Source organism: Mastigoproctus giganteus, chromosome 9, assembly GCF_048544385.1.
Source record: "Mastigoproctus giganteus isolate SK-2022 chromosome 9, ASM4854438v1, whole genome shotgun sequence".
NCBI lineage: Eukaryota > Metazoa > Arthropoda > Arachnida > Uropygi > Thelyphonidae > Mastigoproctus > Mastigoproctus giganteus.
This window is the reverse complement of record NC_143583.1, coordinates 116,668,675-116,694,731: the sequence shown is the minus strand read 5'-3', so window position 1 is coordinate 116,694,731 and position 26,057 is coordinate 116,668,675. Positions and strand designations below refer to the sequence as shown.

The following is a 26,057-nucleotide window of genomic DNA, read 5'->3' as shown; positions in this document are numbered from 1 at the left end:
AGTTCTGTGATATTTCAAGGAGCCATAGGCTAGCTGGTCGGATTTTACTTGGTTTATTTGTATAGAGATTAACTAGTGGTTGATTAAAAAGGTAGGGCTGAATAGAATACAAAGAGCAAGTCTGTATTTTGGCTGCATATTTAAGTAACAGCATTTTTCTGCAGAGATGCAGAGGGGACTCATGAGCTTCAATGTATAGACTATGAGTTGGATATGTCCTATACGCACCGATTGCAATCTGCAGTGCATTATGTTGAATAGGATCCAGCCAGTGTAGTATACTCCTTCAGGCAGAATCATAAACTGGAGCACCATAATCTAAATGAGATCTAATCAATGCTCCATATAAGAGCAGCAAAGTTGTATGGTCTACTCCCCAACAATGGGCAGATAAAGCTCTTAGCATGTTGATCTTTTTGAGACAGGTAGTATGTAATAATTTGACATGCTCACTGTAATATGTACATACTAACTAGTTGACATTTCTGTTCACTGACATTTGTGGGTGGGGGCTAAAATTTAAAACAGTAAAAAGAGAAGCAATCAATAACAAAGAACACGGCACACACAAATTCCAAGTAACACTATATGCGCAAGTGAGAACGGAGTAACAAGTTACGAAGCTTTAAAAATAGAAATGAAGTGAGAGTCTGAAAATTAATTTTTTTGATATGATTGAAGATTTCATAGAAGTGTAAACACATTTCACCATAATAACCCACAGAATTCCAGCTGTCGGTATTATCGCAAATTGAATAAGATCAAGTTTACTATCCGTTTAGTATTAGTATTAGTAATGACTGTATGGTTCAAGAAAGCCTATGGCTTATGCTACACCAGCCAAAAAAAAAAAAAAACCGAATAAAACAATGATAAAATAAATAAATAAATAAAATAAAATAATAATAATAATTAATAAAAGAAAAGGAAATTAAACCTATCATCCTATGCGCTTCCCTCACCTGAAGGTACTATCCATATGACCTTTGAATTTCCCAAAACTGTCATCCTCTACCACCCATGTAGGCAACTTATTCCAGTAATTTATAACTCGCTGGCTAAAATAAAACTTCCTGCAGTCCAATCTAAACATTTCCCCCCGTAACTTGAAATTATGTCCCCTAGTTCTAGCATCATTTATAATCTTGAAAATTTCATCCTCATTAATTTTACTAATGCCTGAGCCTTAAACACCTCAGTCAAATCTCCTCTAAGGTGTCTAGTTTCCAAACTCTGCAACCCACATATTCAAAGTCTTTCTTCATAAGGACGCCCTTTTGCCGATCTCACCAAGCGAGTTATCCGTCTTTGCACCCTTTCAAGAAGCTCGATGTCCTTCTTTAGGTGCGGTCTCCATACTTGAACACAGTATTACAAGTGTGGTTTAACAAAAGCCTTATATAATGGGATTATCACGTCCCTATCTCTACTTGCTAAAGTTCGATAGATCATCGATAGGACACCATGGGCCTTCCTTGCAACCTGTTTACAATGCTCAGAGAATTTCATGTCTGACCGTATCGTAACACCCAAGTCCCTTTCCTCCAGTACTGGGTTTAGTTGAACTCCACCAAGTGAATAAGTTATTTTGGGATTACTGTTTCCCAGGTGTAATACCTTACACTTTGTTGGATTAAAGCATAGCTGTCATTTTTCTGACCATTCCTGAAGTCTATCTAGGTCTCTCTGAAGAAGCTCAGCTTGACAGCGATCATTAACTACTCTACCAATTTTAACATCATGTGCAAATTTAGACATCACGCCCTCTATCCCTTTATTGATGTTGTTTATGAAAATTAAAAACAACAGTGGTCCTAATACTGATCCTTGGGGAACCCCACTTCTTACATCAACCCAATCTGAGGAATAGCCATTTATCACAACCCTCTGCCTCCTGCCCTGAAGCCATCCTGCAATCCATCTAAGGATTTTCCCAGTGATTCCAACCTGTTCCAGCTTATAAAGCAACTGCTCATGTGGGACTGAGTCAAAAGTATTGCTGAAATCTAAATAAACAATGTCCAAATTATTCCCTAAATCTAGCTTGTGAGTGACCCTTTCAAAATAGCGAACCAGATTTGTTAAACATGATTTTCCGTTTACAAAACCATGCTGAGTATCCTTGAGAATTTCAATTCGATTCAAGTGATCCTGAATTCCACCCTTGATCATTGCCTCCATGATTTTCCCTACCACTGAAGTCAGACTGACAGGTCGATAATTTCCCACTTCACTCTTAGAGCCACCCTTATGTATGGGAGATACATTGGCACTTTTCCAATCCAAGGGAATCTCCCCAGAGCTAGTGATGCTTGCATAATTAGCCTAAATGGTTCAGTGCACTTACTTGCCGCCTCCCTTAAGATTATAGGGTTTATGATAGATTGCATTAACAGAAAAGCCCAATAAACAGGTGACTGCTAATTGTTTTTATTGTTTTAGGGTTGTGACCTCCAGAAATCCAACCGAACCGCGTGGTACGGTCGGAGACAATCATAGGGTAATCTCCAGTGCTGTAGTCTCCTGCCCCGATTAAACGGCATGTTGTCCCAATTAAACGAAGTAAACCCTGGCTATTTTCTTGATTGGGTTTTGTTTTTTAAAATTTGCCCCAAATAAACGGCTGCCCTGATTAACCGGTGGCCCAAATAACCGGAATCCACTGTATATATAAAACATAAGAAATGTATTCATTGAGGGTTAAGGCTGTGCGAAAGCATGGAAATATGCTTATGGTAAACATATTTTCATGCGTTGCATGCATTATGGTTTGGGAGAAAATTATTTAAAAATATATTTGACATAATTAGTTGGAAATATTGGACATTAATTACACATCAAAGAAGGAAGAAGAGGGATAATAGCGTCACCTTATGAATAAATTCATTGACTGAAGATATAATAATTACTTGTGCGAATCTAATGAATAATATATGTCTGTTTATATACGTAGACGACCTCTGGAAACCAGAGGTCGTCTACGTATATAAACCTGTTTATAAACCAGGTGTAAGCCAGTTGTAATCAGCCTTCTGCACTAAGCGGGGCTCTGCTGTAGTCACCTTTCCTCTTCAAGAGCATCTCGTGGGATGCATGAGGACTCTTCCTATGATTAAAGCTGGCCCCTTTTAAAATCGGCCATGTGGTAGGCAATGGCGTATCACCACATTATCTGATGCCATAGAACCCATAACAAAACCAGCTCCAAAACCTGCTGTTAAAAAAAGACCTGCAACTAGGTGGAAGGATGGGATCGGTGAACTTTTGGATGTAACATTTCGCTATACTGCTCGTATAGCACATAATCGATGCAGTTGGAGGAATTTGTTAGTGACCACAACAGCTCCTCAGGGAACTATATGACTGGGAAAAGATATATATATGTGTGTGTCTGTATATGTATGTATTTGTAAAAGAATAAGAGAAGTTTACCTCAATATGATACATAGAACACTTCCAAATGACTCTCCAGAAATTAAAATGCAAACAATTAAAAAATCAAAAATCTTACATTACAGTAAGAAATAATTAACAATAATTAAAAATCAAATGAACACAATTAAAAATCAAGTCAAAAATTAATATAACGAAAAAATTGCAAAACAATTTTTTTCCCCCATTAAATTAACGTAGCCCTGTGGTCAGGAGCGAGAGTGCATAGCACACGTTCCTCGAGTGGACTGGGGTTCAAGCCCGTGACTACTAAATACAATAAATATTTGTATTTGTATCGACGATTTATTGTAAACGCTACTGACTTGGTTGTCGTGCTGGAGTATAAACTGGAAAAAAAAAAAAAAAAAAAGGACTTAATTTTTAATTGCATTAAATTGATTTTTAATTGTGTTCATTTAATTTTTAATTATTGTTAATTATTTCTTACTGTAATGCAAGATTTTCGATTTTTTAATTGTTTGCATTTTAATTTCTGGAGAGTATCATTCGGAAGCATTCTACATATCATATTGAGGTAAACTTCTCTTATTCTTTTACAAATATTAATATCAACGTAGAACGTATTGAGCATTATAGCTCTGGTTCATACTATATATGTATGTATATATGCATGTATGTGTATATATATATATATATCTAGTATTTTAAATGTTTTATGTTCAGGTTTAAAATATTGGACTGCCAGTGTTTTTATTGCTAACATAGGTACAGTTCAAGGTACAGGGCTGGATGCAATGCAACTTGAACATCAGCTTAATGCCAAACCTTTGTTTGTATATATAGTGTGACTTCATAATTGATATTTTAATTGTTGAGCCTAAATGATAATTGTATGTATGTAATTACATGTATTGGAACTTATAGTAATTTTGTGTGAAACATAAATAATGTTACTTGCTCAAGAATTGGGTATTGATTAACATGGACACCACATTTTTGTTTAAAGAAGTATCCACATTAACCAATTAAAGAAGTATGCACTATCTCCAGGGGCTCACATCTAGTGAGTATTGGCTTGGCATACCCAGGGTCCTGAGCTGGATATCATCATTCTTCTATTTCTTGTTGAACTTCTGACTCCCCCCCCCCCCCAGTAACTCAATTTTTTTTTTTTTGGCTAATGCAGCATAAGCCTCTGACTTCCTTGTAACATATGGCTAATAATAATAATGTGAGCATTTCTTTGTTTTTAATATTAAATGTTAAATATTTGCGATAATTATAGAATTCATGATGCCCTTAACATGGTTATGCCATTTTTTGTCATTTACTTTTAGTTGGATCATCCTGTAGGTTTTGATATTTACTAGTTTGCTTTTGAAACTCTGCTTGCAAGCACATTTATTTTAGTCTCATTTATTTATTTTAGTAAGATTAAGGAACGCTTCTTGTATAGGATAAAGCCTTATAGCAAGTCTCAAGTTTAGTTGTCTTCCATTCCTCCTCAACCCACCCAAAAAAAAAAAAAAAAAAGATTTGAATTCCTATGTCTTGTTTACTTCAAACCTAACACTTGAAGACTTTGAGAGGTATCAAAGGTATTAGCATCTACATGATGTTTTTAAGTCCCTTAATTGTAGCCATGTTGTAAAAATGATTTTTTTTTACAGCCATGTTGTAAAAATGATCATAATGCAGTTGAACAGGCATTCATAGAGAACAATCCTTTGAAGGATAGGCACAATCTCTCAACACATAAGGCCTTCCAAATGTCCAGCAGGTCTTTAGAATATGTTGTATTTTAAGTTTTGATCCCTGGGAAAAATTTTTAAACAGTTTTAATTGTAAAATTTTGCAATTTTCATCAACAGATAAACTGAAGTTAAGGATACTCCTTTTGTTTTTTAAGTTTAACTGTTAAATATTTCAGATAAATAAAATAAATAAATTTTCTGTTTATACCCCAGGACAGCCATAAGATCAAAGGAATTCAGATAGTTATCTTGTATTCATGATGAACTTAAATTTTTTGAAGAATATGATTGAAATTTTTTCAGATACATTTTAATAAATTATTTTATCAATTTATGTATATTTATATATTTTCTTTTCATATTGTTATTATTTTGTTTTTTAGAAGTGGTGAGTGAATAAATTATTATTTTTTTTAAATTTTAGATATTAATGAATGTGCTATTGCTCATGGGGTATGTGGAAATGGGACCTGCAGGAATATAGCAGGATCATTTAGGTGTGAATGCAATGAAGGTTTTGAAGATGTTATGATGATGCAGATGTGCATGGGTAGGTTTATATAATAAATATTTCTACATTAATATATATACATATATGAGGCATGTTCAGTAAATAATCTACCTACCTATGATGGAAATGAGATAGAGGCAGAAATCTTTTTTGTTTTTCAGTGTAACTTCCCTGAAGTTCAATATATACAGGAACTCCCCGACTTACGTAAGGGTTGTGTTCTGCGGAATGCTACGTAAGTTGGAATTTCCCCCATGCTTGCGCAGCACTCGCAACGGTGCTCTCTGAATTGATTGAATCAAAAAAGAAATGTTCGATGAACATGTAAATAGAATTATTGTATTTATTCAATTTTTTATCTCATGCACAGAAAAAATTACAAAAGCGTGCAATTTAAAAAAAATTTAAAAATTATAAAATTACAAAAAAAGAGAGACAGGCATAACATCAGTAAGCTTTACCACTTGAGCATCGTTGCCAGAATAGACGTCTTCAGCTGATAGGTATGCTGCTGCTGCTGCGGAGGTTGAGGGCTGTGGAGATTTAGAAGTGGTCGGCCACTCAACCTTACGAAAGAACATATTAATGGATGCATGGACGGTGGCTTTTTTCTTTTCATTGTAGACTTCTTCGTAGCAAGCATGCATTCAGCCCTCTGTTAACTTTTAAGACTCGTTTGCTGTCAGGATCCATCTTCTTAAATCTCGTCATTGCTGATGCAATTTCACAAAATGCCATTGTCATTTCTCTGGTGATGAAGCGTCTTGGCTCTTCATTTGGTTCATCTTGAGCTTTGTCAGCATTTTCTTCTTTCACTATCGCTGCCTGCATGTCAATAAGTTCTTCATTAGATAATTCCTTCTCTTCTTCCTCTATTAACTCCTCCATGTCTTTGGCAAAAATGTCCAACTGAAGTAGCTCTGCAACCTTTACAATCTTATCTGTAACCTCTTCATATGATTCGTCTTTTTCAAACCCTTCAAAGCCTTTTATGTGTCGTGGTCACATTTTCTTCCGCTCACCATTTAAACAACTTTTAGTAATTTTTGTCCAGGCCTTGTTAATGTTTAAGATGCTGTGGTAAATATTGTAAGATTTCTAAAAGTCTCTTGACGTAAAATTTTTTCTCACCGTCTACTGCAGACAATGCCTGAGCAAATGTTGGGTGTAAATAGTATGCATTTAAATTCGAAATAACACCCTGATCCATAGGTTGGATGAGTGAAGTCATGTTTGGTGGTAGAAATATGACTCTCACATTCGAATTGAAATCATCTAGATGCGTTGGATGTCCAGGAGCATCATCTAATTGAAGCAAAATCTTGAAAGGAACGTCGTTGTCTTTACAATATTTTGCAACCTCAGGAATGAAGCAGCAATTTAAACCAATTCTCAAAGAGATATTGTTATCCATGCTCTCTGGTTCTATTGGAAATACGCGGGTAGGGTGGCTTTATTGGTTCTCTTAAATGCACGAGGATTTCCAGAATGGTACACAAGGTTTTAATCTGTAATCTCCCACTGCATTAGCCCCAAGCAAGAGTGTCGCCCTATCTTTTGATGCCTTGAAACCTGGCATTGTATTTTCCTCTTTGGCAATGTATGTTTGATCCGGCATTTTTTTTCCAATACAGAGCAGTCTCATCAACGTTAAAAATTTACTGTGTTGAATAGCCACCTTCATCAATAATTTTTTTCATCACATCACAAAATTTCTCTGCAGCTGCAGAATTGGCACTGGCGACTTCACCACATACTTTAACGTTGTGGAAGCCAGTGCGATGCTTGAACCTATTAAACCACCATTGCTTGCCACGAACTTGGGTTGGGGTTCACTGTACTTATCCTTAATATCTTTATAAATACTTGTTGCTTTTGTTTGAATGGTCATTAGTCTCAGGGACACTCGCTTCCGAATCTGATTTTCTATCCATATTATTAATAGTTTTTCCATCTTCGATATAGCACTTGAACACTGTTGATCTTAAATGCATTGATCCTTTAACATGTTCTTTTATACGCACACTGTCCCTTAAAATAGTATTCACTATTGAAGCAGCGAGACCTAATTCTGTGCAATGGATGACAAACTTTGTCCTGCTTCATACTTCTTAATCATTTTCATCTTCATTGCTAAATCAATTTTGTTTTGTTTCCTGGCACTGCCAGCACTTGTACTTTCCGTTGGCCCCTTTACATTTCCACGTTTTTTTTTAAGTTTTCACAGGCCAGCAAAAACTATAAAGTCTAATTTCTGTAAGTTGAGTATTACGTAAGTTGAGGAGTTCCTGTACTTGTTCCATTTTGTTGGCAATGGGGAAATACCAGACAAATAAAATTCTTTGTCCTATCCATCAAAGAATACAGAAACAGCAAACTTCAGTTCATTATTATCAGCAATGTGATGTCCACGTATACGTTTCTCTTGAGGTGTTGAAACAGGAAATAGTCACTAGGGTCAGATCTGGTCTGTAAGGTTGATGGACAAGTTCTGTAAAGCATAGTCTCTCAAAGCAGCAGCAGCAGCATGTGATCTGTGCGCTGGTGGATTATTCTGAAGAAGCAGCACACCTCTGGAAAGTTTTCTATGAAGTTTTTGCTTTAGCTTGTGCCATAGAGATACATATGACTTCCCAGTGACTGTCTGCTTATGTTCCAAGTAGTGGAAATACAAAATTCCCTCAGCATCCCAAAAAATGGTGGCCATAATCTTTCCAGATGAAGGCTGTGCCAGAAATTTTTAGCGTACGGGAGAACCCTAGTGCTTCCATTGCATTGATTTTTGTTTGGTCTCAGGATCGCAGTAATGAACCCATGTTTCATCACCTGTACAATTCTGGAGATGAAAGTTTCAGGATCCTGGAAGCAGGCTTGTCTTCAGCTAATACTGAAAAAGCCAGAAAAACTACCAACACTGTCAAGCTCATATAGACCTATCAGCCTCCTCCCCGTCCTGGGTAAAATCCTGGACGGGGAGGAGGTTGCAGTAATCAAATACCACAACCTTGCTAAACTGCAATTCTTGCACCTACATGGCTTTAAACAAGGAAGTTGCACCGAGGATGCAATATTCTCTTTAACCACAGCTTCCTCCACCACTCTGAACAGAAATACCAGCTAACAGTTTCCATTGACTTTGTAGGTGCCTTTGATGCCTGTGGTGGCCTAGTATCATGAAGTGTCTGAGATATGCTTGCTAATCTTCCAAAAAACCTCTATTCTTGCCTTCAGAACTACCTTACAAATCAGAGGTATCTGGAGGCTGCCTACAGGGGTCTAATCCTTAGGCCCATGTTCTGGTCAACAGTCCTTGACGTGCTGCTAAACACCAATATCTTTTGGCTTTTGCAGATGATCTCATTCTCATCATGGAGGCAAACTCACTGTCCCAGCTGGAAAACCATACAAATATGGCCCTACAAATCATCTATAACTGGACCAACACGTACAAACTTCGCATCTCACCAGAGAAGACCCAAACAGTTCTCATTAAAGGCAACTTTAGTACTACAAGACAAGCAACCGTCAAGTTAAATAACTCTCCTGTGAAAACAGTTGGTGAGAAACTTGATGACTGAATGATACTCCAATTTCAGCAAATCCATAATTTGATCCGCATGTTTTCTTTCTTTCTGTTACAGCAGCAGAACTAAAAATATAGTGGGATCAAAATTAGTATGATTCAAGTTGAGAAATGTAGGATCATGATAAATAATGAATCATTGAAATATAACTATGAGAAGTACCTTAAGTAGATAATTTATTGAAATATATGGAAGGGATTGACTTGCACAAAGCAGTCAAATATCCCTAGGATATAGGCAAGTCATAATAATGGAAAAAACATGAAAATGGAATAGAGTGGTAAATTGTTTATCAACAGTAATTATAATTTCTGTAATTATATAAAAAGCATTATACTTAAAAATAATTAAAATCTCAAATTTCTGAATTTTGCAAGATGTGGCAATAATCTTTATTGCCACATCTTGTAAAATCTGAAATAAGAGTAAATTTAAAAGCCACTTAAGAGATTGGCTAGAAAACTAAAATAGTGAAAAATCACATAGTTCAATGACATATCAAACTATATAGAAATGAACAGTAAGCCAAGTTAGTAGAACACAGCAAAGATTAGAGCAGAAATGTGAAGAATAATACATAAGATGGGGTAAGAGAAAGAAGGAAGAAAGGAGTATTATCAAAGATTAGCATTGGCATTAGTAGATCTAATACATGCAATGAATAATGGGGTAAGAGGAAAAAAAGAAGAAAGGAGTATTATCAAAGATTAGCATTGGCATTATTGTTATGGTGCAAGAAAGCAAGTTTATGCAGCATCAGCCCAAAAAAAAAAAAAAAAAAAAAAAACCCTTCCTGCTTCACCTATCAATTCACTCCAAACATTTGTCTAGTTCACCCTTGAATTTATTTAATGGTTAACTTCCACAACAACAGATGGAAGTTTGTTCCAGCAATAAACGACCCACTGGCTAAAGGCAAATTTTCACACATCTGTTCTACAACTGTCTTTCCTCAATTTGCATTTAGGTGAGGAATCTGAGCAAGAGGAAGAATCTCATCAGCATTGAGCTTATGCACACCATTCAAGGCCTTATAAATCTCAATCATATCTCCTTGTAGGTGCCTAGTCTCCAGATGCTGCAATTTGCAGAACTTAAACCTATCTAGGCAATAGCAACCATTTGTTCCACTCACTAATCTCGTTGCTTCTCTGTACTCATTCTAGTAGCTCAACACCTTTCTTAAAATGGGGCCTCCAGAACTGTATGCAGTACTTAAAGTGTGGCTTGTTCATTGCCTTATAGAAAGAGATAATCACGTCCTTATAGAAAGAGATAATCCCTGTTATCAAAATTCCTTTACATCATTGACAAGACCCCATGATCTGCTCTTGCAGCCTGTCTGCACTGCTCAGAAAACTTCATATCTGCCTGCACAATTACTCCCAGATCTTTTCATTATCTATCACCCTAATGTACCACAAATTTGGTATGTTTCTCTGGGGTTGCTTATACTCATATGCAGTACTTTGCATTTGTCAATGTTAAACTTCAGTTTCCATTTCTCAGCCTATCTAGTAGTAGTAGGGGCATGTGATGCAAGAAAGCAAGTGTATGAGCTTATGCAGCATCAGCCAAAAAAAAAAAAAAAAAACACAAAACAATCCCCTCTAAATGTTTGTCCAGTTCCTCCTTAAATTTATTTAACCTATCAACTTCCACAATGACAGATGGAAGGTTGTTCCAACAATTAACTACCCGCTGGCTAAAGGCAAATTTCCGCACATCTATTCTACATCTGCCTATTCTACAATTTCAATTTATGCCCCCTTAGGTTCGTAATCTGAAAAAGTGGAAGAATCCCATCAGAATTCAGCGTACTCAACCCATTCAAGGCCTTATACACTCAATCATATCACCTTCAGGTGCCTAGTCTCCAGCCGCTGCAATTTTCAGAACTTAAGCCTCTCTTGGTGAGAGGATCCTTTCATTCCCCTCACCAATCTTGTTGCCCTTCTCTGTACACACTCAAGCAAATCTACATCCTTCCTAAAATGAGGCCTCCAGACCTGTACACAGTACTCAAGGCGTGGCTTGACCATTGCCTTATACAGAGGGACAATCACCTCCTTTTCCCTGCTAGCAAAATTTCTGTATATCATTGACCTTTCCGCATCCTCCGTATTTGGTGGTCACCCCATGACCTGCCCTGGCAGGTTGTCTACATTGCTCAGAAAACTTCATATCTGACTTGCACAATTACTTCCAGGTCTTTTTCATTTTCTACCACTTTCAGTGTAGTACCACACAGTTGGTATGTTTCTCTGGGGTTACTTCTACCCATATGCAGTACTTTGCATTTGTCAATGTTAAATTTCAGTTGCCACTTTTCAGCCCATCTGCCCAAATTTTCTAGATCCTGTTGCAGTAACACACTGCCATTACTGTCATTAACAACCCTGCCAACCTTTGTATCATCTGCAAACTTCGACACTAAGCCTGATGGAGCCTCCATAGCCAGGTGGGAAGGAGCAGCAGTGCGTAGCACACGCTTCTTGATCAGACCGGGGTTCGAGCCCGTCACCACCAAATACGGAGGATGCGGAAAGGTCAGGGAATGGCCACCGCATATCCCGGAGCAATATGGCCTTAGTTGTTAATGCTCCTAAAAAAAAAAACTAAGCCCTGATATACCTTCATCGATATCATTGATAAATATACAAAACAACAGTGGATCCAACACCGGACCCTGTGGGACTCCACTAATAACATTAGTCCACGAAGAGCAGCACCCATTGATTACCACCCTCAGTCTTTTGCCACTTACCCATCCTTTTATCCATTGTAGCAACTTACCCTTAATACCATTCTGCTCCAATTTGTACAGTAGTCTTCCATGCACAACAGTGTCAAAAGCTTTCCTGAAATCCAAGTATATGATATCAAAATTATTTTTTGCATCCAGTTCCTTTGTAACCAGATCATAATAACCAATCAAATTTGTCAGACAAGACTTTCCCTTAACAAACCCATGCTGTGTCTGTCCAACTTTTCTAGATACTGTTGCAGTAACCTTTTCTGGAGTATATTTGATATTTCAACAATATTTCAAGATTTAGTTTTCATTGGAAGTCTCTGGAAACGTTTCTTCCTCTTTTATTCGAAACTCTGCCAGCATTAAATCGGAAAAAAAAAAAAAAAAAGAAGAAGCATGAAATGAAAAAATATATATTTATAGGATTAAAAAGAAATCCTAAACAGAATACAAGATTTAGGATTTATTAACAAGATAGTATTACTAACGAGGAAAAAAAAAAAAAAAAAACATTAAGAAATTTTCATGAATGCCGGTGCACTGTTGAGGTTACCTGCAGATTTCGATTTCTAGATGATCTAGAATCAGCGTGGACAAGCTATGTTAAGACCACTGTCAAGCTTCGTTCTGAGATTTATCTGGTTAAAGTGACGAGCGACCTTCATAAAAACCTGTTTAGCAGGCTGTCAGCACATTAATAAACACGGCTAGTGTAATAAAATTTTCATTTACTGCTAGATGGCGCTCAGGTCGCAAGCACAGCAAGATTTTACTGGTGTTATTGTTTTATTAAATCTTTCCATCCTTACTGTCATTAACAACCCTACCAACCTTTGTATAATTTGCAAACTTGGACATTCAGCATCACATACTTCCATCAATATCATTGATAAATATAGAAAACAACACTGAGCCCAGCACGGACCCCTGGGGAACTCCACTAATAACATTAGAACGTGAAGAGCAATGTCCACTCAACCATCCTTTTATCCATTGTAGCAATTTGTCTTTGATGCCATACTACTCCAATTTGTACAGTAGTCTTCCATGTGCAATAGAATCAAAAGCTTTCCTGAAATCCAAGTATATGATATCGAAATTATTTTTTTGCATCCAGTTCTTTTGTGACCACATCATAGTATCCAGTTAAATTGGTCAGATAAGACTTCCACTTAACAAACCCATGCCGTGTCTGAACTATAACTGCAGCCTTGTCTAGATGATCCTGCAGTGCTTCTCTACCCAGAGCGCCATCATTTTCTCTGGAACAGAAGTTGAACTAACAGGTCTGTAATTACTCGTGTCACCTTTTGATCCTTCTTTGTGAATTGGCGATACATCTGCACATCTCCAGTTCATGGGGACTTCCCCTGATTCCAAGGATGCCCTCATAATCATGACTAAGTGCTTGCTTACTTCCTTTGCTGCCTCCTTTAATATAACTGGATATATCCCGTCCACCAGGTGCCTTCCTTATGCTTAACTTCAGCAATTTCTCCTCCACTTTGCTCTCAGTTATTAAAAATCATTTAACTCCCTTTTAGAGTTTGATAAGCTTCTGGACTCCAATTCGTTACAGAATTCCGCATGTATGAATGTAGATGCAAAATATTCATTCAGTTTTTCAGCTACCTGAGCATTTACAATCGAACCATCAATATCAAGTGGACCAATCTGATTCATCCCCTTCCTTCTAGAGTTTACATAAGTAAAGAAATCTTTGCTGTTTCTCTTTGCATTCGTCACCTTTGCTTGCCTGCCGTCCTCTGTGACTTGATTACAATCTTATATCTACCATAGGCTTCTGTGTTGCCTGATAATTTATATGCATCCCATGCATTTTTCTTCTCTGCCATGAGTCTCGGTAGTTCATCTGACATCCATTTAGGGCTGAACCAGGAACGGTATTTCTTAGTTGGTATGAAAAGCCTTGTAGCCTCCAAGATTACTTCCTTGAATGCTTTCATTTAGAATTTGCTGTTGGTAACATCATCAGAATAGATGATGTTACCCACTGCATAGAATTTAAAAACTGTCTGAGTCCACTGTAGTCACCTTTACAAAAGCTAAAACCTTTCCCTTTACCCCTGATGGTAGTTACATCTTCGAGTAAATCCTTCATCAGTAAACTGTGATCACTGCCACCTAGTGGTTCCTTTATCTGCAGATTCTTAATGCATGAAGAATAATCACTGCTGATAATCAGATCAAGAGTATTGCTCCTTCTGGTTGCCTTTCAAGCATCTACTCTAGAAAACAATCATTGAATAAATCCACAAAGTCTTGCTAGTTTGTGAGTGACCAACCCACAAGTTCCAATCTATATCTGGGAAGTTAAAGTCCCCCATTATAAGACAGTCTGATTTAATAAGATTTAATATGAATTAATTGAGATGTACCCTAAATATATACAGAACACTGGATATTAGAAATTTTGAAAATTAAATGTGAAATAAAGAGCATAAATCAACCATAGATAAAATGCCAAAAAAAAAAAATAAAAATAAATAAAAATTTTAGTTAGTATTGAAAATAATTAGCTGAGGCATAAACAGTGAAATATCACATACAAGTCATATTCACACTTCCTTTTATTTTCAAACTCAATGGGCGAAAATAAATGGAAGTGGTATGTTTTACTTCAAACTTTTTCCAACAGATGGTAGTATAAAGATTTTTCAATAAGGTGACAAGTTGCAAGTAATAACCAGTTTCATTAGTAATGTTAACATTCTGCATGACCATTTTGCAATGGAGCAATGAATGAATATATTAAATTTTGCTTTAAGCTGGAAAAATCTTCAACAGGAATGTGAAATAATATAAAAACTGTTTATGGTGATGAAACGTTAAGTTGAACCTCTGTGTTTGAATGGTATAAGCAGTTCAGAGACAGACTTGAAGAAGTTCACAATGACCCAAGAAGTGGGTAGCCATCAAACTCTTGAATTGAGTATAGAATTGCAAAAGTTCAGCAAATTGTGGGAAGCGATCATCATTTGATCCTGAAAATTTCGGCTGATGAGTTGGATATGAATAAGATGTTTTATCAAATTAAAGGTTTAAGGAAAAGAATGGTCTGTGCAAAATTCGCACTGTACATCCTCATGTATGAGCAGAAGCAATGATGTGTATCATCGTGTGAAGACTTCATCCAGACTTGCCAAGACAGTTCTAATTTCCTCAACTGATTCATCACAGCAGATGAGTTGGGTTTTTCTTCGCTCATCTGTAGTGACAATATGACCCAGAGACGAAAAATTAGAGCAATGGACTTCAAAATCAGTGCAGATGAGCTGGGAAAAACTCAGATCATCTGCAGTGACAATATGACCTAGAGACAAAGCATCAGAGCATGCAGTGTACTTTAAAATCATCACTAATGCCCAAAATCATTTTTTGTAGACGTCCAGAATCAAAACAATCCTGATCATGTTTTTCGACAAACAGTGTGAGGTTCACAAGAAATTGTACCTGAAGGGGAGAGAGTCAATGCTGTATTCTCCATAGGTGCTTCAAAGACTATTTAAATACATTTCCTGGGTTAGGCCCAAATTCAAGAGAAAGGTTCTTATTGTAGGACAGCTGTTCTTGTTATATGACAATAGTGTGTTAGTAGTGAATTACTATGCTATATGAAAAACTAAAACTTATGAACAAGAAAAAAACACTAAATCATGTAACAAATAGAGCAACTTTTTTCTAAAGTTAAGGTTGAATTTAGCAAGGTGTGGTTCTGCTCCTAAGTACTAAGCAATCCAATTCCAAAAAAAAAAAAAATAAATAAATATTAACTATATACATATACAATTTTACATGAAATAAAAGAAAAGACAAAGCATAGGAATGTGTGCCCACCTTTGGCAATGGGAATGCATGATCCCTTGCCCAAGGAGACATATGCCTATACTCACGAATGAATAAATGTGACTTTTATAATAAATAGATAAATAGAAATCAGGAACTTGCAAACATCTCCTCTTCAAAGGGACAGTATTTGTTAACTCCGAAAATAATTGTTTCAGTCACAGTCATTGACTGCTATCCAGTCAAATGTCAATGGCTGTCCCTATATGTACTGAATCAGAAAGAAAATAATGAACTGAACTCAAAATTGCCATCTAAAATTGTGTAGAAAAGGAATGCAAAATAGGAATTAACTCCAGAGCTTATGTTTGAAGAACTGTTGCATAAACAGAATTGATTAGTAATACCTGATGCTATCAAAATGTTTGATCTCTTTGTAAGAAGATTAAAGGAAGTATAACAGGATATTTTGCCATTTTAGCAGGAGATGCATTGAGATGATAGCACATAATGTGGAATTGTCAATGGACAGTCACTAAGTCTGTAGGCGATAGTAATAGGAACATCTGAATACAAATTAGGTGGAAGTAAGGTTTAGTAGAATTTGCATCAGCAGCCTTTTATGTGATCAGAAACTGTGTATATCTACACAGTTTTCTGCACATCCCACAATTAGCAGATGACATACTGCCAGATTCAGACTATGGTTGTTGTTATTTGGTTTTTAGGAGCATTAGCAACTAAGGCCATATTGCTCCGGGAATATGCAGTGGTCATTTCCTGACCTTTCCGCATCCTCCGTATTTGGTGGTCACGGGCTCGAACCCCGGTCTAATCAAGAAGCGTGTGCTACGCACTGCTGCTCCTGCCCACCTGGCTACGGAGGCGCCTTCAGACTATGGGCTATTGGTGATATATTGCCAGTGAACTATGGATCTAGTACTCCCACATTAAATAATATGATGTGCTATTATGTGTGTTTTTTTTTTTATTTTAAAGATTTCCAAAAGCAGGATGGAAAAAAAAAATTTTTTTTTAAATTATTAATCAAAATCCTAGCTGAGATACATAACATTCCCTATATGGTAACTAAAAGATTTAACATACTTTTGCATGCTAGTTCTGGTATGTTCTAAGACAAATTAATATGGCAGCAAGAAGACAGCACTGTAAAATAGTGCTTGTTATGCAAGAAGCAGTTCAGAAATAATCTCTGATTTCTCATAGGGTTGTTAAATAGTAAAGCATTTTCTAATGCATCCTGCTTTTCTACATAGTCTTCTTTGTCTACACATAGTTGCTGCCTCTACCAAATTCTCATAACCTTGCAGTCTTCTTTGAAAGGAGATGGGGTTATAAATATTTCCACTGCATTTCTGGATCAGTACTGAATTCTGTACATGATATCTTTCAGTTTGTTAAGCAGCTGGAAGTAGTCTGACAGAGCTATATCTGAAGAATAGTGGCTTCATCAACTGCCAAGATTCTGTATACAATTTTTATTAGATAAGGAAGAGTTGATCCTGAAACAGGTTGTTTTTAAGGATATCAAATAACTGAACAGTATTACCAAGGTGTTTTGAAGAACCAACTTTTGCCTTCGGTTGAGCACATGCATCCCATCTGGCACCATTATGCAATTCCTTTTTTCACCAAGAGAATGCACTGTCTCATATGACAACATTGTCATCCCCCCACCCAATCAAGAGAATGGGGGTGGGGGGAAACAGAAGTTACTTCTGGATTGCATCTTTTATTACGGCATGACACAATGCTCCGATATTTTTGCTTATGTGTGTATTCACATATACTGAGAAAGACTGTTGCCTGTTGGAATGGTAGAACAATAAATGGTAAAATCTTTTTTTTACTCAGTGATCATAATTAAATATTGTTATTTCAGTATTTTTTTATTTTTTTTTCAGATATTAACGAATGCACAAGAATCCGTGGTTTATGTCGTGGTGGGACCTGTAGGAATACCCCAGGTTCATTTTTATGTGATTGCCCCTCTGGTCATGAGCTGGCTCCTAATGGACGATCTTGTAAAGGTTAGACCCTAAAAGTAAAACAATTTTTTTAACTTTAGAAACTATAGATAGATGGTAGAAATGTCTCTGTTTAATTTAAACCATATCAAAAAAAATTTCTTAAAATATCCAGAATACAAAACATATAGGAGAATGGTAAAAATCCTTGTACAGAAAACTCATGAATTACTTAAAATTTCATTGGCTTACACCATATCTACACATAGTTGCTGCCTCTACCAAATTCTCATAACCTTGCAGTCTTCTTTGAAAGGGGGTGGGGGTTATATATATTTCCGCTGCATTTCTGGAAACCTATGAAATGATAGTTTCATAAAAAATGCTTGATTTAAGAGGTCAATGTGTAAAATATTTAAGAGGTCAATGTGTAATGTGTAATTTGTATATTAACATATATTTCTGTGTCAGTAACTTGAAATTTACATCAATATATGTTCTGTTGCATTTTTATTTCTCAATAGTTCCACAACATTCTCTTGACATCATTGCCAATATTCCAAGTTGTTTTTCATTATTTTGTGCTTTTTTATTTTAAATGTGTTATTCTTCCCATCACCAACGAAATAAAAAGAATGTGTGTATGCCGAGCACACATAGTGGAAGTTAAGTGAAACTTCTTTAGGTTAACATTTATCACTTGAATGAGGATCCCATATTGGCCCTATAAATGCCACAGGTGACGAATCTGCATAACGGGAGCCTTGGAGACACGAGATGTTCTCTTACCAAAGCTTGTTTCAGCAAGTGCTGTGTTATCAGATGGTATTTAAAACCATTTGACTTCCATAGAGCCAGAATCACTTTGTTCTTGAGAGAGCCACGATAACTGTTACAGGCTGACATTTGACACATGCTCATTTGGAAATTGGAAATGCTGTTTGAAGAAGAGCGCGACCTTGAGCTGCTACAATATTCACATTGTTCTTGAACCAAACACATGGAACAGTCTGAACCGAAATCATTATCCAGGAATGTACGTTTAAATTGTGCATGGATGCTTCAATGTTTTTTAAAATTCTGTTGCTACTCCTGTTGTGTATCATTCCCACTAAGTGTTGAACAATTTGATGGAGTACTTCTGGCAGGTAGTTTTGGCTTCTTCGCTTTTTGTTTACAACTGGGTTTCAAGGATTCTTCATAGTTTTGATTTGCAGTATCAACTTCCATGACTCCTTCCAAATTCACTTCTAACATTTCTGGGGAGATATACAGCTCTAAAGATGTGGATCGACCTTCTCCAGCTTCTTTGTTCAACTCCATCGCAAGCTGTAATGTCTTCCACTGTCGAAATAGCTTAGATCTCTCCTTTGTACGCAATGGAGGTGGTTCCAGTGGTCGCATTGCACATAGATGTACTCTATATGCCTTACAATGCTATCTTCAACATGTTGAATTATAAATTTTTTTCCATCGAAATATTTTATTAAATACAGTGGAGAATGGTGAAAGAAATAGCATGCTGCAATCAGTAGGGGTACTGATTGGGTCATGTGTTGCTCATGCCTGGTACGGAGTGGTACAATGGTGGGGGGTTGATTCATTTCGTATTGTATTTTCTTGGCGATTTTTGTCAATCCATGGACACATTGCACGTGTACGTGCTTTATAGCACACGCTTCTTGATTAGACCGGGGTTCGAGCCCGTCACCACCAAATACGGAGGATGCGGAAAGGTCAGGGAATGACCACCGCATATTCCCGGAGCAATATGGCCTTAGTTGCTAATGCTCCTAAAAACCAAAATAACAATAACAATAACAATACGTGCTTTATACATATTACAACGTTCACTACAGTGGATCCTGCTTTACGATTGGATTACTGTACAATCAAATCACTTTTCGATGGACACTCCATAACAAAATACCATTCACTCTACGGTATGTAGTAAGCTCTCATCATTGTGATCACGTTTACGAATTGAATTTTAATTCTATTAATGGCGATTTGAATAAGTGAAAATAGGAGAAATATTATTCACAAGCTATAAAGTAAAGATATAAAGCACAGATTTGCACTTCATTAGCATACAAATTAAAAAGAAATGAAGGAAAAAAAGTCAATTACACCTGGTATTCCCAGGTGGCCACCCTCTTAAATATTAATGTTGCCTAACACTACTTAACTTCGGTGATTGCACGAGAACCGGAGCAATTAGTCTAGTATGATAGTTGGCTGTTCAGAATGCCTCTAATGCATTTACTTATGGCAGTAGTCGCATTTTCATTGCATTTTTTGTCAATCCATGTACGCAAGTTACTCACATCTGAAAACTGTCTGGAGTGCACCTAAAGAAGTTTCACTGCAAAAATTAAGGGGAAGGATTAGGAGTGATATAGATATATGTGTATATGGTGATGTGGATCAAAGTTTTTGAGATCACACATCTCAAAAATTCTTGTTAATTGTTTAAATAGCCTTTTGTATCGACATTTAGTGCGAACATTGTATCGGGCTATTGTATCGGTGTGTGGCATGAATATCATAGAATGTAACCTGTAGTACAGAAGAATACTAGGGTCTTAATCATGATAAATAAGTAGTTTGAAGGTTTTAAACACTTGTTTAGCCTGCATCTTTTGTATTTAACTAGGGATATAATTAATTTAACGTTGTGATTTTTACAGTATAGTGTAACTTGATAGCATATATCTTGTACTTAAAGGGGTAAAGGGAAGGGTTTTTGTTTTTGAAAAGGTGACCACAATGGCCTCAGATAGTTTTTAAATTCTATACAGTGGGATCAACTGATGATGTTACCATCTCCAGGCTACTAGGCTTTTCATGCCGATTAAATACTGTTCAGGGTTTAGGCCTAAATGGATGCCAGATGAACTAATGAGACTCATGGCAGAGAAGAAAAATGCATGAGATGCACATAAATTATCAGGAAACTTAGAAGCCCCTGATAGATATAAGCTAGTCTGTAATCAAGTCACAAAGGAAGTTAAGCAAGCGAAGACAGATTGCGAGAAATCTTTGGCAAAGGATGCTAAGAAAAACAATAAGGACTTCTTTAGTTATATAAAATCTAGAAGGAAGGGGATAAATCTGATTGGTCCATTTGATATCGATGGTTTGAATGTTGATGATTCTGCTCAGATAGCTGACAATCTAAATGAGTATTTTGTATCCACATGAGAAGTTATTTAGACAACAAAATGTCAGAAGTTTAACAAACTGTAATGGGGTGCTTAATGATTTTGTAATAACTGAGAGGAAAGTGGAAGAGAAATTTTTGAAGTTAAACATAAGAAAGGCAACGGGGTGGATGAGATCTATCCAGTTTTATTAAAGGAGGTGGCAAAGGAAGTAAGCAAACACTTAGCCATAATTATGAGAGCATCCTTGGACTCAGAGGAAGTCCCCACAGATGGGAGATGTGCAAATGTATCCCCAATCACAAGGGGGGGAAGGAATCTAAGGGTGACATGAGTAATTACAGACCTGTTAGTTCAACTTCTGTTCTGAAAAAATAATAAAGTCACTGGTTAAAGATGCATTGCAGGATCATCTACACAAGACTGCGGTAATAATTCAAACATAGCATGTGTTTGTTAAGGGAAAGTCTTGTCTGACAAATATGATTGGATACTATGTAGTAGTTACAAAGGAACTGGATGCAAAAAATTAATTTTGATATCATATACTTGGATTTCAGGAAAGCTTTTGACACTGTTGTGCATGAAGACTACTGTAGAAATTGGAGCAGTATGGTATTAAGGGTAATTGCAACAATGGATAAAAGCGTGGTTAAGTGGGAAAAGACAAAAGAGTGGTAATCAATGGATTCTGCTCTTCATGGTCTAATGTTACTAGTGGAGTCCCCCAGGGTTCGGTGTTGGGCCGATTGTGGTTTTGTATATTTATCAATGATATTGATGAAGGTATATGGCTTAATGTCGAAGTTTGCAGATGATACAAAAGTTAGCAGGGTTGTTGATGTAATGGCAGTGTGCTACTGCAACAGGATCTACAAAATTTAGGCAGATGTTTAACTGAAGTTTAACATTGACAAATGAAAGTACTGCATATGGGTAGAAATAACCCCAGAGAAACATACCAACTGTGTGGTACTACACTTAGGGAGGTAGAAAATGAAAGACACCTGGGAATAATTATGCAGTCAGATATGAAGTTTTATGAGCACTGCAGACAGGTTGCCATAGTATTGTCATTGATATACAGGAATTTTGCTAGTAGGGAAAAGATGATTATATCTTTTTATAAGGCATGTCTTGAGTACTGTGTGCAGGTCTGGAGGCCTCATTTTAGAAATTGTATTGAATTGCTTATACCAAGGGTATTGGATGGCTTCAGGGCAGGAGGCAGAGGGTTGTGATAAATGGCTATTCCTCAGATTGGGTTGATGTAAGAAGTGGGGTTCCCCAAGGATCAGTATTAGGACCACTGTTGTTTTTAATTTTCATAAACGACATTGATGAAGGGATAGAGGGCGTGATGTCTAAATTTGCAGATGATGTTAAAATTGGTAGAGTAGTAAATGATCACTGTCAAGCTGAGCTTCTTCAGAGAGACCTAGATAGACTTCAGGAATGGTCAGAAAAATGGCAGCTGTGCTTTAATCCAACAAAGTGTAAGGTATTACACCTGGGAAACAGTAATCCCAAAATAACTTATTCACTTGGTGGAGTTCAACTAAACCCAGTACTGGAGGAAAGGGACTTGGGTGTTACGATACGGTCAGACATGAAATTCTCTGAGCATTGTAAACAGGTTGCAAGGAAGGCCCATGGTGTCCTATCGATGATCTATCGAACTTTTGCAAGTAGAGATAGGGACGTGATAATCCCATTATATAAGGCTTATGTTAGACCACACTTGGAATACTGTGTTCAAGTATGGAGACTGCACCTGAAGAAAGACATCGAGCTTCTTGAAAGGGTGCAAAGAAGGGTAACTCGCCTGGTGAGATCGGCAAAAGGGCGTCCTTATGAAGAAAGACTTCGAATATGTGGGTTGCAGAGTTTGGAAACTAGACACCTTAGAGAAGATTTGATTGAGGTGTTTAAGGCTCTGAGAGGCATCAGTAAAATGAATGAGGACAAAATTTTCAAGATTATAAATGATGCTAGAACTAGGGGACATAAATTTAAGTTACGGGGGAAATGTTTAGATTGGACTGCAGGAAGTTCTATTTTAGCCAGCGAGTTATAAATTACTGGAATAAGTTGCCTTCATGGGTGGTAGAGGCCGACAGTTTGGGGAAATTCAAAGGTCATCTGGATAGTACTTTCAGGTAAGGGAAGCCTGAGAGGCGGAAATTAAAATTGAGGAAAGAAAGTTGTAAGATAGATATGCAGAAGTTTGCCTTTATCCAGCGTGTGGTTGATTGCCGGAATAAACTTCCATCTGTTGTTTTTGAAATTGATAGCTTAAATAGATTCAACGCAGAACTAGACAAACATTTGGAGCGAGTGGATGGGTGAAATTAGAAGATTTGGTTTTTTTTTTTTGGCTGATGCTACATAAGCTTTCTTTCTTCCATTATGTGCCTTTACTAATGCTTCCTTTGTCACATCATTTGCCACTACTACTACTACTACTGCTGCTGCTACTACTACTACTACTAATAATAATAATAATTATACATGGCCTAATCATTTTCTGTCCTTAACTCCAATTAACATCCACAACCCAACCTTCTGTATTTTTAGTCTTGAGCGGTACACAGTCCCTAATATCAGTCCAAGAAACCACTGCTACACCCACCCCTGAAAAGTGAGTTGTTGCAGTTCTCCAAAATCTAACAACCTAAAAAGGCTTCGAAGAGTTTGAAAAAGACCAATCATATGAAGAGGTTACAGATAAGATTGTAAAGGTTGCAGAGTTACTTTAGTTGGAGGTTGTTGCCAAGGGTGTGAAAGAGTTAATAGAGAGAGAAGAAGAGAAGGAATTATCTAACAAAGAACTTATTAGCCAGCGATAATGAAAGAAGATAATGCTGACAAAGCGCAAGATGAACCAAATGAGGAGCCAAGACACTTCATCACCAGAGAGATGGCAGTGGCGAGGTTTGAGAAGATGGATCCTGACAGTGAACAATTTTTAAAAGTTAACACAGGGGTGAATGATATGCTTGCTTGCTACAAAGAAATCTACGATAAAATGAAAAAAATCCACCGTTCAGTCATCCATTAATATGTTGCTTTGTAAGGTTGAGCAGCCGACCCCTTCTAAATCTCCACAGCCCTCAACTTTTCTGCGGTGTACTTATCACCTGACGACATCAATTCTGCCAATGATGCTCAAGAGATAAATGTGCAATTTTGAAAAAAATTTCAAAATTTTATAATTTTGAAATTGCACGCTTTTATAATTTTTCCTGCACATGAGATAAAAGAATTGAATAAATACAATAAATAATTCTATTCACATGTTCGTTGAACATTTTTTTTTTGATTCAATCAATTCAGCGAGCACATTCTGTGAGTGCTGTACAAGCATTCCGACTTGTACAGCACTCCGTAGTCTTCTGTGGAATGCAACCCTTACATTAATCGGGGAGTAGCTGTAATGTATTATATGTATTGTGGTTACTGTTGTTAGATTTTGAAGAATGAATGTAATGATGAATGTTTGTCTTTCTAACTGTTGATCCATGTCATCCCTTTATTGAGAAAATGCTTAGTGAAATGTGTGAATTATATTTCATTTCATTATTTTATTGTTATTTCATTAATAATTTAGATATAAAATTGCGAAATATATATTTTTTTAATTTCAGATATTGATGAATGTAGCCGAACAAGTGGGATCTGCTCCAATGGAATATGTGAAAACATGATGGGATCATATCAGTGCATGTGTAATGAAGGCTATAAACAAACTTCATTATTCACTAGTTGTGAAGGTAATTCATTATTATGAAATTGTTAAGCAGTTAGTATTACAGCAGAATATTTTAGGGCTAAAGCTTCAGGTTACGCAGGACAAGCATTCCGACTTACATAGTACTGTACAAGCATCTGTACTTTTGTACAGATTGTACGAGTACTGTGCTATCACATGATAAAATATCATGGCAACTCGTCAAGGTATTCACAATATGAGATATACTTAATGATGCCAATTTATAACTACCTAAGTAGTTGGCTACGTACAGAAATGATGCAGTTGCACTAACTTGTGTAGCAGTTAGTATTAGAAATGGCTACATGGTGCAAGGATGTGGCTTATGCGGCACCAGTTGATCAGCTTTAGCTAATACATATGTAGTTTAATACCATTGTGAGGTGCCTCTTTAGTTGATAACTTAGGAGGCATTTCACAATAAATATAGATAAGTTAATATTTAATAAATTTATATTCAATACATTTATAAAAAAAAAACAGAAATATTCATTAACCAACTCATTAGATTAAATCATTGTACTGGCTTTCACATCACTTTTTTATTAAAGATTTCACTGAAAGAATTGATTGAAATTTTCTAATTTTAGAAATGTTTTGTAAAACTCACACTTGTGTATATTCTTGAGCTCTGGAGCTCTGAGTGTAAAGCAGTTAGTGATCAAGTGTGTGTGTGTGTCCTCTATTCTTCAAATGGAAATATCATAACACTATACTTCATTGCAAGTTTTGATTTATTTAATTAGTCTAATGAATTTCACAACTGTTTTAAACGCAAACTGATAAATAAAAAAATTAATAAAATGATAATAAATACCATATAATATGTACCTCATTTAGGATACACTTCTTGAGATTCATATTATAGCTGATGTTTTTCAGAGTATGCTATAGTGGTAATGTTGCTGATATCTTTACAAGAGTTGTAAAGATATCTATTTATCAGAGTTGGTGTTATTAAATTTAAATCCGTTACTTTCATAAATTCATATATATGTAATTTGAATAGAATCAGTGCATAGGTAGACAGGCAGATTAATATTTTTCCATCTTAGTTAAGAATCTTGAATAATTTATACATCCAAAGTGGACATAAAAAGTTTATAAGATTAACAAAATAGAATTTCTTATTATTATGTTTCTTGTTACATGTTTTTATGTTTCCTATATAATATTATAATGTTTTTTGTTATATTAGCATTGGCATTACTAGAGGCATATGATGCAAGAAAGCAAGCTTATGCAGCATCAGCCAAAAAAAAAAAAAAAAAAAAAAAACACACACCCATTTTACCCATCCATTTGTTCGAAATTCCTGTCCAGCTG

General features: G+C 36.3%; 1 protein-coding gene across 3 annotated transcripts in view; it reads left to right on the top strand.

Moving 5' to 3' along the window:
- LOC150080668 (fibrillin-2-like) overlaps window positions 1–26,057 on the top strand; it is a 1,460,049-nt gene that overhangs the window by 719,842 nt on the left and 714,150 nt on the right. For all 3 annotated transcript variants that reach the window (XM_090381969.1, XM_090381968.1, XM_090381967.1), the window contains exons 25-27: window positions 5,575–5,700; window positions 17,733–17,858; window positions 24,607–24,732. In XM_090381969.1, coding sequence (XP_090238095.1) covers window positions 5,575–5,700; window positions 17,733–17,858; window positions 24,607–24,732 — 378 coding nt within the window. The remainder of the gene's footprint in view (window positions 1–5,574; window positions 5,701–17,732; window positions 17,859–24,606; window positions 24,733–26,057) is intronic.